Here is a 16313-nt window from a genome sequence, read left to right as displayed (position 1 = left end):
ACTACCCCCTATAGCCTGCACACATCACCCACTACCCCCTATAGCCTGCACACATCACCCACTACCCCCTATAGCCTGCACACATCACCCACTACCCCCTATAGCCTGCACACAGCACCCACTACCCCCTATAGCCTGCACACATCACCCACTACCCCCTATAGCCTGCACACAGCACCCACTACCCCCTATAGCCTGCACACATCACCCACTACCCCTTAATTGCCTGCACACATCACCCACTACCCCTTAATTGCCTGCACCCAGCACCCACTACCCCTTAATTGCCTGCACCCAGCACCCACTACCCCCTATAGCCTGCACACAGCACCCACTACCCCCTATAGCCTGCACACATCACCCACTACCCCTTAATTGCCTGCACCCAGCACCCACTGCCCCCTATAGCCTGCACCCAGCACCCACTACCCCTATTGCCTGCACACAGCACCCACTACCCCCTATAGCCTGCACACAGCACCCACTACCCCCTATAGCCTGCACACATCACCCACTACCCCCTATAGCCTGTACACATCACCCACTACCCCCTATAGCCTGCACACAGCACCCACTACCCCCCTATAGCCTGCATACAGCACCCACTACCCCCTATAGCCTGCACCCAGCACCCACTACCCCCTATAGCCTGCACCCACTACCCCCTATAGCCTGCACCCAGCACCCACTACCCCCTATAGCCTGCACACAGCACCCACTACCCCCTATAGCCTGCACACAGCACCCACTACCCCCTATAGCCTGCACACAGCACCCACTACCCCCTATAGCCTGCACACAGCACCCACTACCCCCTATAGCCTGCACACAGCACCCACTACCCCCTATAGCCTGCACACATCACCCACTACCCCTTAATTGCCTGCACCCAGCACCCACTACCCCTTAATTGCCTGCACCCAGCACCCACTACCCCTTAATTGCCTGCACACAGCACCCACTACCCCCTATAGCCTGCACACATCACCCACTACCCCTTAATTGCCTGCACCCAGCACCCACTACCCCCTATAGCCTGCACACAGCACCCACTACCCCCTATAGCCTGCACACAGCACCCACTACCCCCTATAGCCTGCACACAGCACCCACTACCCCCTATAGCCTGCACACAGCACCCACTACCCCCTATAGCCTGCACACATCACCCACTACCCCCTATAGCCTGCACACATCACCCACTACCCCCTATAGCCTGCACACAGCACCCACTACCCCCTATAGCCTGCACACAGCACCCACTACCCCCCTATAGCCTGCACCCAGCACCCACTACCCCCTATAGCCTGCACCCAGCACCCACTACCCCCTATAGCCTGCACCCAGCACCCACTACCCCCTATAGCCTGCACACAGCACCCACTACCCCCTATAGCCTGCACACAGCACCCACTACCCCCTATAGCCTGCACACAGCACCCACTACCCCCTATAGCCTGCACACATCACCCACTACCCCCTATAGCCTGCACACATCACCCACTACCCCCTATAGCCTGCACACAGCACCCACTACCCCCCTATAGCCTGCACACAGCACCCACTACCCCCTATAGCCTGCACCCAGCACCCACTACCCCCTATAGCCTGCACCCAGCACCCAATACCCCCTATAGCCTGCACACAGCACCCACTACCCCCTATAGCCTGCACACAGCACCCACTACCCCCCTATAGCCTGCACCCAGCACCCCCTATAGCCTGCACCCAGCACCCACTACCCCCTATAGCCTGCACACAGCACCCACTACCCCCTATAGCCTGCACACAGCACCCACTACCCCCTATAGCCTGCACACAGCACCCACTATCCCCTATAGCCTGCACACAGCACCCACTACCCCCTATAGCCTGCACACAGCACCCACTACCCCCTATAGCCTGCACACATCACCCACTACCCCCTATAGCCTGCACACATCACCCACTACCCCCTATAGCCTGCACACATCACCCACTACCCCCTATAGCCTGCACACATCACCCACTACCCCTTAATTGCCTGCACACATCACCCACTACCCCTTAATTGCCTGCACACATCACCCACTACCCCTTAATTGCCTGTACCCAGCACCAACTACCCCCTATGGCCTGCACACAGCACCCACTACCCCCTATAGCCTGCACACAGCACCCACTACAGCCTGCACGCACTACCTACTAATAGCCTGCACCCAGCATCCACTACCCTTTATAGCCTGCACCCAGCACCCACTACCCCCTATAGCCTGCACACATCACCCACTACCCCTTAATTGCCTGCACACATCACCCACTACCCCTTAATTGCCTGCACCCAGCACCAACTACCCCCTATAGCCTGCACACAGCACCCACTACCTCCTCTAGCCTGCACACAGCACCCACTACCCCCTATAGTCTGCACACAGCACCCACTACCCCCTATAGCCCCCACACAGCACCCACTACCCCCTATAGCCTGCACGCACTACCTACTAATAGCCTGCACCCAGCATCCACTACCCTTTATGGCCTGCACCAACACCCACTAGCTTGCACCTAGCACCCACTACCCCCTAATAATGGTCTATCACAAGTTTATACTGATGGTTACCAGCCTGCCACTAGAATCTACCTACCCACTGCTAGAATCTAACAGTCACTACCAGCCTGCCCCTACACTCTACTTATCACTACCTACCCACCGCTAAAATCTAACTATTATTACCAGCCCGCCACTAAAATGTACACATCACTAGAATGTATAGATCAACTACCTACGTCTAGATTCTGACGATCATTACCAGCCTGTCAGCAGAATCCACCAATCATAACAAAATTGTGAGTTTATTTTTTTTCCCCTAAAGCCCCATCTACACGATACGATTCTTTGTGCGATTCGTTTACAATTCTAGTTACAATCCGATTAAACCCGACATGTCCGATCGGGATTCGATTCAATTCACTTCGATTTGCCATTGTTTTGCAATGGCTAATCGAATTGAATCGAATCCCGATCGGACATGTCGGATTTAATCGGATCGTAGATAGAATCGTAATTGAATCTCACAAAGAATCGTATCGTGTAGATTGGGCTTAAGTAAAAAAAAAAAAAAAAAAAGAAAAAAAAGGAAGACTCTTCTAAATACTACCTGCCTGCCACCAGAATATTCCAATCACTACAGGCCTACCACTAGAACCTACTGATAACTACCTATTCACTGCTATAATCTATTGATCACTAGCAGACCGCCACCAGAAATTACTGGTCCCTACCCACCACTAGAATCTATTACTACCTGCTTGTCACTGGTATTCCTTGCTGTGATTCGTATGACCTTCTAGTTGTTGGGGACAGGGGAGGGTTACTCAGGTGAATTGCCTGGGGTGACAAGTAGGCCAGAAATAGCCCTGCAGTTAATTACAGTAACAGCACTTGATCCATATGAAAACTGGTTATTGTGCTGTGATTCAGAAAATACTGAAAGCAGCAAGTTATCACTACAGTGAATCAAGTAGCATTTTCATTTAGAAAATAGCGCTTCCCCCTTCCATATTTCTCTGATTACAAGTTTTCTTTATAGTATAATACAAGCATGTGCCTACTAACTTTTTTCTCCAGTACACTGTAATAACAGAAAATGTGGTCCACTATTGTCGAAACATACCCATTGACTGGAACCCTCCAGACTTCTTTTTCTTTTTGTTTTGGGCTCGGACCAATTGTCTAGTGTCCAGTTCTGTATCTGAGCCAGCATCTGCACTAGGGAACGATGGGAGATGCTTGAAGAAGCAGAAAACACAAAAACATTAAATAGGGATGACAGAAAAATTATAGGAGCTGCAGTATCACAAAAATGTCAGCTTACTTTTTTTAACAGCTGGAAAAAAGTCTTTAACCAACCCTCTTATAATGTCCTTGACTTGTAATATACACACTGTCTGCCCTTGTATTGTTTTTGTTTGTGTTTGTTAAGCAACTGCCAAGACAAATTCCTTGTAGGTGCAAACTTACTTGGCGAAATAAAAATTGATTCTGATTCTTATCCCACACATGATTCTATTAAAATGATTGTGCATGTTCTTATATCACACTGGGACTACTGCAACAGCTAACATACTGGCACCATACCTCTTCCCTGCTCAATTCAGCTGCTCACTTGAGGTAGAGGCCTGCATCGGGTTGGGTATCCACGGGTAACCTGAAATGCAGATTGGTTTCTTCTCGCCTCCACTGCGGTGGCACTGCACTCCGACATCCTCTTCTGGCTTCCCGATCACATGATATGGCATTTGATCGTAACCCAGTCAGGAGTGCAGCGCCAGAGAAGAGAAGCCGATCCAGCCAACTAGAACAGCAACCTGCCGCCCACTCTGCATAGCTGCATTAGGCAGCCATATACGCGGGTTGCGGGTCCAGGCGCTTGCAGGTCAGGTATTGGAATCAGGGCTGTGGAGTCGGTACAAAAATCATCCGACTCCAACGTCTCAGTTTATAAAACCACGACTCCTGGTACCCAAAATGGTTCCCACTCCTTAGTCAAATAATTACCAGTGCTAAGGATTAGGTACAAAAATCATCCGACTCCTCAGTTTATGAAACCATTCTGACTCCAGGTACCCAAAATTGCTCCGACTCCTCAGCCCTGATTGTAATGCCCAGAAAGCATGTCAGGTGTGGGTAGCAAAGCTGCAGGTCTTGAAAAGTAGACCTGCGCAGGCCTCAACTTAGGGGGTATAGTCATGAAATCTGCAATAACAGCATAACATTCGTAAAGTCTTACTGCACAATGAGTATAGCAGAATGCGATACATTACATCCAATGCTTTATGGTCTATTCATCGTGCATGAGACTTTATACACATTATTCTACTTAGCGTAGTTTAGAGAATACCACCTTAGCCTCTGCCAAATACCAAGTGAATACAGCTCAAGCTATTAACCATGTACTGAAAAGTTCAAATGCGTAAATGCATATTAACGTAATAGCATAACTTTTAAAAGCAACCTATTTGCACTAAAGGTGCAAAAACAGGACATTAATAAAAGGTTTATTTTTCAGGTAGTGGTTAAAAAGCTCTAAACACTTTTTCTTAATTTCGAAATACCATCCTAATTGCAACTTTCGCTTTGCATGTGCACTTTTATTTATCCTCCAACTTGAACACCTCTTATGATAGGTACACACAATACAATTTTCTGACAGATTTACTGGCAGACTATTTCCAACAGGTCTAATCTGATTTCCAATCGATTTTCCATTCACTTCTATGGAAAATTGATCGGGAATCAGATTGGACCTGTTGGAAAAAGTCGATCTGACAGTAAATATAATAGAACAAACCCTGAATTAAAGTAAATAACACAAGAAAATCCCTCTATACTGAATCTCTATAATAAAACTTAACGTTTATTGGATTTTATTTAAAATGATCTGGCTGAAAATATCCTACAAAACTTGCAAATATTGCTGGACCTACTCTGTCCGTGTGTATGGATAGCTATACTGCCATCCCAGGTCCTACCACAATATAGATAATGGTTAAATTACACAACCCACACCAAACAACCCGACATGTTTCACTTCTAAATGAAGCTTTTTCAAGGGAAAGTGCTTAGAAAGTGCTCATAGTGATAAGGTGCAAAGATAACATTTTTAAAAACAAGTATCAAGATATAGCCTGTCGGCTCATAACATAGTAGCAGCCAAATGAAGTGGCAAAATGCTTCTCCTTTTATACTTCCCTATGGGGTGGAGTCCTATACCACTCCCCTAGTTACCTGTCACCGGTCACTCCCACCACGGGGGCCAATTGTCCATTGGTGCCCTGTCATGTCCATCACTCGGGCCACCAATGGTATCCAAGATGAATATGGTCCCATAGATAGAAATTATCCCCTTTTGGTTGAGGCTAGGATCCCCGAAACACATATGCAGAGCTTTGGATGCATACTGAAGGCATCAGCGGAATTGAGGCACTTCCCTCCTCCTATCCTACGCTGTTGCAGGGGATGCGATCGAGCGCCGTGTTTGCCGCATGTTGATTGGTCGTCCGGCGTTCTAACGCTGGGAGTATCTCACCCAATCAGCGGCGTGTAGAGGCGGGACTTAGTATCTCCGCTCTTCCGCGCGGCGTGCAATGGAGCGCATACGTCATTGCTCCTTCTTCACTTCCGTGTTTATCCTCCGACACGTGGGTAGCGTGAATGTAACCTCGTTGCGATGGCAACGTATAAGCCCATACTCTGCCTCAGCACTAGAGGACAGCCGTTTCTATTGTCAGGACGGCAGAAAATTGCAGATGTAGCTGGGGCAAAAAACCACTGTAAGTAGACATAGCCCCATGAAATTAAGCTACATCACATACTATCAGTGGGGATGCAAAAAAACATCACCCCTCTGGTATAATAGGGACACACGGAAGAGGATCGAGAAGATACAGTGGAAGGGGGGGGGGGGGGGGGTGGGAGAGGAGTGACATATGAGACAGGTTATAAAGGAGCTTCTAGGCATACCCTCAGGTGAGTATCCACATCAAAGGTACCTTTTGTAAAGGTCTATAACCACATATACGTGGATATAAATCTAAATGGATGAGATATCCATAATGAGTGTAAAATATAGATCGCATTGACAAATAGGTACCACAAGATACCGGTGGTCCAAGCCTGGATATCGAAGAAGAAGTACAGAAATATATACAAGAAGCATCAAAGCTCAAAAACACAAGCAAGTAAACCTTCACAGAAAAGGAGAGAAAGTGAAGCCTTCATTAAGCCCCTCTGGGCTAAGGGTGCCCAGTCTGTATATCCACCTGGATTCAAGTTGTCTTAACTTTTGGTCCAGGTTGCCCCCACGGGGTCCCAGATGCCAATCTTGAATAACCCAGTATTTGAAGAGATTAGTGTCACCCCCATGTTGTTCATTAAAGTGGCGGGCAACAGATGTATTTCTCTTGTGCTTGATGTCCCCTAAATGTTCTAAAATCCTTATTTTCACTGCTCTAGTGGTTTCTCCAATATACATCAGGGGACATGAACATTGTATGGCATAAATGACCCCCTCAGTATCACAATTAAAGAAATCAAGTAGGTCAAATTTACGACCATTTTTGGGGGCAAAGAATTCTTTGCACTTCATCACATGGGGGCAGGTCTTACATTTGCCACATTTATGCATGCCATTTAGTTTATGATCTAGCCAAGTCTTCTTCTTAGATTTTTCTGCTGGGTTCCTAGTTTTTGCAGGTAGAAAAGAGTGTACTAATGAGTCACCCAGATTTTTTCCTCTCCTGTAAGTGATTTGTGGATTGGGGGGGAATGAATTTTCTAAGGTCTCGGTCGAGTTGGAGGATAGGCCAGTGGGCACCAATTATTTTCTTAATGGCTGGTGATTGCTTGGTATATGTACTGATAATCCTGGTCATACCCGAATTAGAGTCTGGTTTCCCCTTTGGACACAGAAGTTCCGTCCTTTCAATTGACCTAGCTTTTAATTCCGCGTCTTCCAGCACTTTCTGGGGATAACCCCTATCTCTAAATCTTTTATGTAAATTCTTACACTCCTTCTCAAATTCCATCAAGTCCGAGCAATTTCTCCGTGCTCTGAGGAACTGACCCTTTGGTATACCCCGTTTTAGGGGGTCTGGGTGATGGCTCTCCCATGACAGTAATGAATTTGTCGCTGTAGGCTTACGGAAGATACTTGTATCGAGGCCATCAAGATCATTCTTTACAATATGCACATCCAGAAAGTCACGGAGCATCTATGTAAGGGAACATTCGCTGTTTATTCTGGACCTTCTGAGGTACATACTTACTCATAATTACTTTCTTTTCCAGAACCAATACTTCCTACAGGAACGGGGTTGTGCTATGGGGACGGCGTGTGCCCCCTCATATGCCAACCTCTTCCTTGGCTGGTGGGAGGATGTGACCGTATTTGGGGAGGACATGGCAGTGTATGCTTCCCATATTTTATTCTGGGGCCGTTTCATAGATGACGTGTTCATCTTGTGGGACGGCCCCAGGAGTATGTTTCTTGATTTTGTGGCTGAACTTAATAACAACAACATAGGTATGTTCTTTACCCATGAGATAAGTTCCACCTCCATTGACTTTCTGGATGTGCATATTGTAAAGAATGATCTTGATGGCCTCGATACAAGTATCTTCCGTAAGCCTACAGCGACAAATTCATTACTGTCATGGGGGAGCCATCACCCAGACCCCCTAAAACGGGGTATACCAAAGGGTCAGTTCCTCAGAGCACGGAGAAATTGCTCGGACTTGATGGAATTTGAGAAGGAGTGTAAGAATTTACATAAAAGATTTAGAGATAGGGGTTATCCCCAGAAAGTGCTGGAAGACGCGGAATTAAAAGCTAGGTCAATTGAAAGGACGGAACTTCTGTGTCCAAAGGGGAAACCAGACTCTAATTCGGGTATGACCAGGATTATCAGTACATATACCAAGCAATCACCAGCCATTAAGAAAATAATTGGTGCCCACTGGCCTATCCTCCAACTCGACCGAGACCTTAGAAAATTCATTCCCCCCAATCCACAAATCACTTACAGGAGAGGAAAAAATCTGGGTGACTCATTAGTACACTCTTTTCTACCTGCAAAAACTAGGAACCCAGCAGAAAAATCTAAGAAGAAGACTTGGCTAGATCATAAACTAAATGGCATGCATAAATGTGGCAAATGTAAGACCTGCCCCCATGTGATGAAGTGCAAAGAATTCTTTGCCCCCAAAAATGGTCGTAAATTTGACCTACTTGATTTCTTTAATTGTGATACTGAGGGGGTCATTTATGCCATACAATGTTCATGTCCCCTGATGTATATTGGAGAAACCACTAGAGCAGTGAAAATAAGGATTTTAGAACATTTAGGGGACATCAAGCACAAGAGAAATACATCTGTTGCCCGCCACTTTAATGAACAACATGGGGGTGACACTAATCTCTTCAAATACTGGGTTATTCAAGATTGGCATCTGGGACCCCGTGGGGGCAACCTGGACCAAAAGTTAAGACAACTTGAATCCAGGTGGATATACAGACTGGGCACCCTTAGCCCATAGGGGCTTAATGAAGGTTTCACTTTCTTTTTCAATATTTTTTATTGGAATTTCCAAAAAATTTTAACAATATGCCAAGACATATTAAAACAATATAAAAATAAACTTACTTTTTACATTACAGCAGTCCAATGAGAAATATACTGTTGATTTTTCAAATATACATTCAGTTTCAGTTATACATAAACAGTGTATAATAACTTTCCCTTATAAATCAATGGCTAGTATCTCTTAAGATGATTGCTGAGTTTAGTATACTTGTTGCTATTTAGTTCTTAAAAGGTTAAATATGTGCATCTCTACACGCAAGAATACGCACAAAAATACACATGAGTGCAACCCAATGAGGTTTTACGCATAATAACGCGTAAGCACGTAAAAAACGCGTCAAACGCCACTTAAACGCGCGATAACGCGCAAAAATCGCTAAACGCACAGAAAACGCCTAGTAAACGCATAAAAACCACGTAAATAGCGCGTAAATATGCAAATAGTGCAAATTTCAAGAAAAAAAATGTTTAAATCAATTTTAAACCATAAATTTTTAAAGAAAGGATTGTTTATTTATCTTTGTAGGCCTAATAGCACCTATCTTTCCAAAATAACCTAAATGTCATTTTTGTTATTTTAAACAGTGATCCTGTTAGTTACATTCTAACGAATTCCTAAAATGTATTGTTAATTAAGGTTTAGTAGGAGCAGTACCTCTGGAGAATGGGGGTCTTAAATCCTCCCTACAGAGACTCCAGAGGACGCATCCTCTTTAAGTATTATTCCTATATACTTGCCGTCCCCACAGGATCACTGCTATCTCACTTAGCTGTTAAACTACATCGAGTTGGGCTACATAGAGTATATGTAGATATTTTGGTATACGTCTTGCTTTCCCAATTCCAATTAATTATTCAGATATTAATGTTATGACTTAACTAATATAATTAAACTAATTCTAAACTAAACTAAACTAAACTAAACTAAACTATACTAAACAGCTGAAAATTACTTTTCACAGTTCTTACTGAGGTATTCTTGTACAATAACAGTAATATACTTATCTTATTACTTTGTAGGTCCAAGTGATGTAATGTAACAGTGGAGAGTCCAAGCCAGGCAACAACAACACTAAGTTTCTAGACAATGCCCTAGTACAACAACATTAATAGTCACTATTCATTTATCCATGTGAGGGTTAGATAAGAGATTAGACTTCTTGAATCTTAGAATCAACATATATAGTAGGCCATAGATAAGCTTTTTTCCAAAATGCACCTATAGTACTGTTTTTTATAGCCCAAGATCTTTCAGCTCTCATGTTGGATTCCACTTTCCTTAATACTTCTTCTAATGTTGGTACATAGTGTGACTTCCAGTTGTCGGCAATCAATATTCTAGTTACTACACAAATGTGGTTGAAAATAAACCTTTCACTCGGGGGAAGGTCCCATGTTCTAACATGGAGTAATACCATTTCAGGTGAAATTGTGCTCAGAAACATAGGCAATTGTTTAAGAAATGTCTCTATCTCTCCCCAGAGATTAGTGATCTTTGGACATGACCAGAAAATGTGAATTAAAGATCCAGTTTCATTGCAATTTCTCCAGCAAAGGGGGGAAGTATTGCCATCAAACTTAGAAATTTTTTCTGGAGTATAATACCACTGCCACAGAAGCTTCAAAAAGTTTTCATAATGCAGGACACATTTAGTTGATTTTTTAAGAGACCTGTAGGCCCTCTCCCACTCTTCCTGATCAAGATCTATGTTTAATAGATCCTGCCATTTATTCAGTTGCCATCTTTGGCCTTCATCTTTAAGTTGTAAAAGTGTTTTATTAAATATGGCAATTCCCTTTTTCTTATTATTTTGTGGGTCTAAAAGTTTTTTTATTTGAGGTAAATAGGATATATTTTGAGGGGAGTGTTTATCTAAGAATTTTTTAATTCTAGAGTATTTGGGTTTGTCAGATTGTGGGATGTCATATGTTGAGGTAAGTTCTTCAAAGGATTTAAGCTTATCATTTTCCATGAGATCAGCTACTTTAATTATACCATTTTGTGACCAATTTTCTAAATCTAAATTTTTCAAGGCCTTTGCTAAATTAAGTAATGGGACTTCTATATGTAGTGATAAAGGATGTTTTTCACTGTAGTGGATCATCTCCTTCCATACTCTAATAAAGTTAGCTGTGATAGGATTAGGAATTTTTAAGGGAATTTTCCAATTTAGTCTGGCTTCCAAATAGGGGAGGGGTTCATTATCCGGGATTTGTTCCAATTCTATTATTACCCATTGTTTACTCCTATCATTACACCAGATAGCTCTTGATTGTTCTAGGATTGCTGATTTGTAATAAATTTCCAAATCTGGTACTCCTAGTCCCATATTCAAAGAAGGGGTAATTAAGATTTTATTTGAGAACCTTGGTTTTTTATTCATAAGAACAAACTTATTTATCATTCTTTGTGCTGATGTAAAGAATTTTTGTGGGATCTTTATAGGGATATTTCTAAATAAATATAATAATTGGGGCAAAATTAACATTTTAAAAGCGGCTGATCTTCCTAACCAAGAAAATTCAAATTTAGAAAGATTGTCTAGTTGAATCTTGAGTTTACCTAACCATGGTTCAAAATTTTCTCTGTATAACTGGTTGATGGTGGGGGTTAAATGTATGCCTAGGTATTTTATAAATTTAGGCTCCCAAGTATATGAACAAGATTGTTTAAGTTGTTCTAATAACTTAGCTGGTACATTACATGGCAATATATTTGTCTTATTTTCATTCAGTTTATAATGGGATATTTTTGAGAAGTGATCTAATTCAATTTTAAGGTTGGGTAAAGTTTCTACAGGTCTCTGAAGGTACAATAAAATGTCATCAGCAAATAAGCCAAGTTTGGCCTCTGCTGAGGGTAATTTAATTCCATGGATATTCTTATTGTCTCTGATGCTCTGTGCCAAGGGCTCAAGTGTTAACACATATATCAAAGGGGAGAGAGGACATCCCTGTCGTGTGCCATTGTGAATATCAAAGGATGATGAAAAGGTATTAGATGATATTACCTTTGCAGAAGGCTGTGTGTAAAGAGACATAATAGCTCTGTGGATGTGTCCCACACACCCAAATCTCTGTAGTACAGAAGACATGTATGTCCAGCTGACTCTGTCGAACGCCTTCTCCGCATCCAAAGAGATGAAGAGAGTAGGCGTCCGACAGAGACCAACCTGATGCAGAAGTGCCATAACTTTCCTTGCTCCATCACATGTTCCTCTTCCCTGCACAAAACCTACTTGATCTGGAGAAACTAATTGCGGTATAAGGGGAGCAAGTCTGTTTGCTAATACTCTTGCATAGAGTTTGAGATCTGTATTCAACAAGGAGATGGGCCTGTAGCTCCCTGGGTCAGATGGGTCCTTTCCTTCTTTGGGGATAGTGGTTATTATTGCTGTCAAGTTTTCTTTAGGAAAGACACCAAGAGTTGCTGCCTCATTGAACATATTTACCAAATGTTTTGATAGAATACTTGAGTGTTTTTTATAATAGGCATTAATAAATCCATCAACTCCTGGTGCCTTATCCTGTTTCAGCATTCTGATAGCTAATTCCACTTCTTTTAAGTGGAAAGGGATATTTAATTGTTTTTGCTCGAATTCTGATAAAATGGGTAGGTTAATTTTATTTAAATACTGATCTATCTCTAATTGGGATGGAGAGTAGGTCTGGGGATCTGAATTTAAATTATATAATTTTTCATAGTATACTGCTAAGGCATTAACAATATCTTGGGGGTGGTGGACATTGATTTTTGTATCGGGGTGGGTAATTTTTATTATTCTTTGTCTAACTCTTCTACCTTTAATTTTCTGTGCCATGGCCTTCCCTGCTTTATTTTTGTCTGAGTACCAATTTTCTTTTAAAATAGTTTGCCATTTATCATACTGTGAGTATAAGTTCTCTGCTAATTCTTGTCTGATAGCTTCTAGTTTGGGCACTAATTCTTTTTTGTTCTGAATAAAAATAGATTTTTCTAAATTTTGTATTTCCTTAAGTAATTTATCTGTTTTTTCTCTGAACTTCCTTTTTAAAATTGCACTTTGCTTCATAAAAACGCCTCTAATATAGGCCTTATGTGCATTCCATAACGTAACTTTAGATATACCTTCTGTATCATTAAGGGAAAAGAACTCTTCTAGATTATTTTTAATGATTGGGGAGGTTGTTTCTGAATTTAAGACTATTTTGTTCATTTTCCAATTAAAATTAGAGCTATTGGGGGTGCTTTTTAGTTTAATTTTAGCTGTAATAGGAGCATGGTCTGACCATATTCTAGTTCCTATCTCTATTTTTGATACTAATGGGAGTGAAAAATTATCTGTTAATATGTGGTCTATTCTAGTAAAAGAATGGTATATGGCTGAGTGAAAGGAATATTGTCTGTCCCCAGGGTGCAAGCATCTCCATGTGTCATACAGCTCATTGTTGACTAAAGTGGACTGAATAACCGCAGAAGATTTCCTCTTTCCAGCAGTACAATCGATGATTGGGTCTGTAACTGCGTTTAGGTCACCTGATATAATCAGGGAACCTTTTGTTAAATTTTTTATTTTTTTTAATTTTTTATTGAGAAAATTGGCTTGATGTTTATTAGGTGAATATACACATGCAAAGGTAAATTCCTCTAGATTAATTTTCCCTCTCACTACTACCAGTCTTCCATCAGGACTATTATAAACCTCTGTAAGTTCAAAACCCAGGGAATCTTTAAATGCAATTAACACTCCACGCTTTTTCTTGGTCTGTAGCACGGAGTGGTATATTTTAGAGAATTGTAATATTTTTAATTTAGATGCCCCTTTTTCATCCAAGTGAGATTCTTGGATGCATATTACATCTGTCCCTTCTTCTTTAATTAGTTTATTTAACAAAAACCTTTTTCTATTGGAGTTTAAACCCCTCACATTTAGGGATAAAATATTAAATTCCTGAGACATTGTTTTTTTCATATATGCTAAACATCCTCAATATGTCTAAAAACATCATCAATACATCAATATTTATATAGTCACCTGACCTGGACTCTTCCACTGAAACTCTGTTGAGAGAAATATACTTGGACCATTTTTTATCATTTTTCCTAGAAAACAAATTTGAGAATGTTATATACAGTACATACATCAAAATCGCTTCAAAGTAGGCGGTATTACTATTAAAGTCACTAAAGAACCAAGTAATGATCCTTTGAACTGAAAGTTCAAAAATAATAATAAAAAAAAAAGGATGAGTGTTGTACTGACAAACTGTCAGCATACCTCTATAGTACAAAAAAATGAAAAAAGAATAAAAGAAACTGAAAAATAACATTGAACACAAATTGTTCAAGTCCATCCAGTGGACTAGAGACATTTCACCTCCTTAGCAGAAATCCTTCTGCGAGGGGAAAGGTCCAATTGGGGGAAACAGTTTGTGGATAAGCATCCTTCACTTAGTCTTCATCACCTCTGGAAGCCTCTGATGCTTTATTTTCTTCTGATGGTGGTTGAGAAGTGTCCATAGGGAATTGTCTGGGCTGCCCTTTAAAGCGGTCGGATCTATTGTCTTTTGCTTTCACAATTTGAATTCCCCATTTCTTCAGCAGTTCATAGCCTTCTTCTGAATCTTTAATTACAAAGGTGGTTCCATAGTTCATTATTCTCATTTTAGTGGGAAATCCCCATGCATATGGTATGCCTTTATTCCTTAGTGTATATGAGATGTCTGAGAAGGCCTTCCTTGCTTTCAGAGTTGCTTGTGACAAATCACTGTACAAGATCAGGTGTTTATATGGATCAGGAAGCTTTTGTCCTTTCCTTGTTATTCCCATAAACCTCTCTTTGATATGGTAATAATGAATCCTCAGGATCACATCTCTTGGCAGGTGGTCTGCAATGAAAGAGGGCTTTGGTAATCTGTGTGCCCTGTCCACAATAAGATCAGTGTCTGAAATGTCAGGCAAGGCAGTCTTTATAACATCTCTCACATACTCCATCAATGCTTCAGTTTTCACAGACTCTGGAATGCCCCTTATTTTAACATTGTTCCTTCTATTGCGATCCTCAGAGTCTATAATCTTTTCCTTCTGCCATGACAGTTCTCCCAGCACCTTCTGATGAGCATCTACCATCTCATTATAAGCAGTAGTAATGTCTGCCACTTTTTTCTCCAGCACAGACACTCTATTGTCTGTGTGATTCATATACTGTGACATCTGCCCAGCTAATTGCCTCATGTCCTCTCTCATCTCCATTACCCCGCTTCTCATCTCCATTACCCCGCTTCTCATCTCCATTACATTATTTTGCATCATCCCACTGAAAGATATCATAAACTTTTTAAAGAAGTTCTGGGATATGGGTTCATCAGTGGCTTGGAGGTCTGCAAAGGGGTCTGGCAGGGTCTGTAATGGTGGCATGGCTGGAGGGGGACAGGGGATAACAGTCTGTCCTACCTGAGTGTCACTGTATTCCTGGTGCTGCTGCTGAGTTTTAGCAGGCTTCCTGGGGCTTCTATCTCTCTTGTTTTCTGCTGTGTCATCCTCTCCTTCCTCCTCACTTTCATGCTGGAATCCTTTAGATTTGCTCCTGTGGAATGAGGTAGCCAGCGATGCATATCTATTCCTTTGTTGTATAGGAGTGAGGAAGGGGCTGCTGAAAGGAGATCCATGCTGCTGCTGGCTGTGGCCATCCTGCCCATGCTGTTGTAAGGGAAGATGACGGTGGCCATCTTGGCTGGTCTCTTCATAAAAGTCAGTCAGCTTTCTTGGAACTTGGGAACTTTTCCTCTGCTTCTGGTTCGCTTTACTCCACTCCATCTTGGTCAGGGGATGTTCCAACAGCTTTCAGGCTGAAAATCAGAACTTCCAAGGCTGCTTTTTGTTGCTTTTTAGATGCTTTGCACAGAGAGCTGCAGGATTAAACTTCCATTCACTCTGCTGTGTAGCCACGCCCCCGAAGGTTTCACTTTCTCTCCTTTTCTGTGAAGGTTTACTTGCTTGTGTTTTTGAGCTTTGATGCTTCTTGTATATATTTCTGTACTTCTTCTTCGATATCCAGGCTTGGACCACCGGTATCTTGTGGTACCTATTTGTCAATGCGATCTATATTTTACACTCATTATGGATATCTCATCCATTTAGATTTATATCCACGTATATGTGGTTATAGACCTTTACAAAAGGTACCTTTGATGTGGATACTCACCTGAGG

General features: G+C 42.2%; 2 protein-coding genes across 2 annotated transcripts in view; one reads left to right on the top strand and one right to left on the bottom strand.

Annotated features, from left to right (window-relative positions):
- Nucleotides 1-16313, top strand: part of RITA1 (RBPJ interacting and tubulin associated 1) — a 34066-nt gene that overhangs the window by 3531 nt on the left and 14222 nt on the right. The gene's annotated exons all lie outside the window — the stretch shown is intronic.
- Nucleotides 1-16313, bottom strand: part of DDX54 (DEAD-box helicase 54) — a 68904-nt gene that overhangs the window by 50525 nt on the left and 2066 nt on the right. Inside the window, exon 2 of the mRNA XM_068239889.1 lies at nt 3654-3768. Within this exon, the coding sequence (XP_068095990.1) occupies nt 3654-3768 (115 nt within the window). The remainder of the gene's footprint in view (nt 1-3653; nt 3769-16313) is intronic.

The sequence above is a fragment of the Hyperolius riggenbachi genome, chromosome 1, assembly GCF_040937935.1.
Source record: "Hyperolius riggenbachi isolate aHypRig1 chromosome 1, aHypRig1.pri, whole genome shotgun sequence".
In the NCBI taxonomy this organism is placed as follows: Eukaryota; Metazoa; Chordata; class Amphibia; order Anura; family Hyperoliidae; genus Hyperolius; species Hyperolius riggenbachi.
The sequence above is the reverse complement of the archived record's forward strand: the minus strand, read 5'-3'. Positions and strand labels throughout refer to the sequence as shown.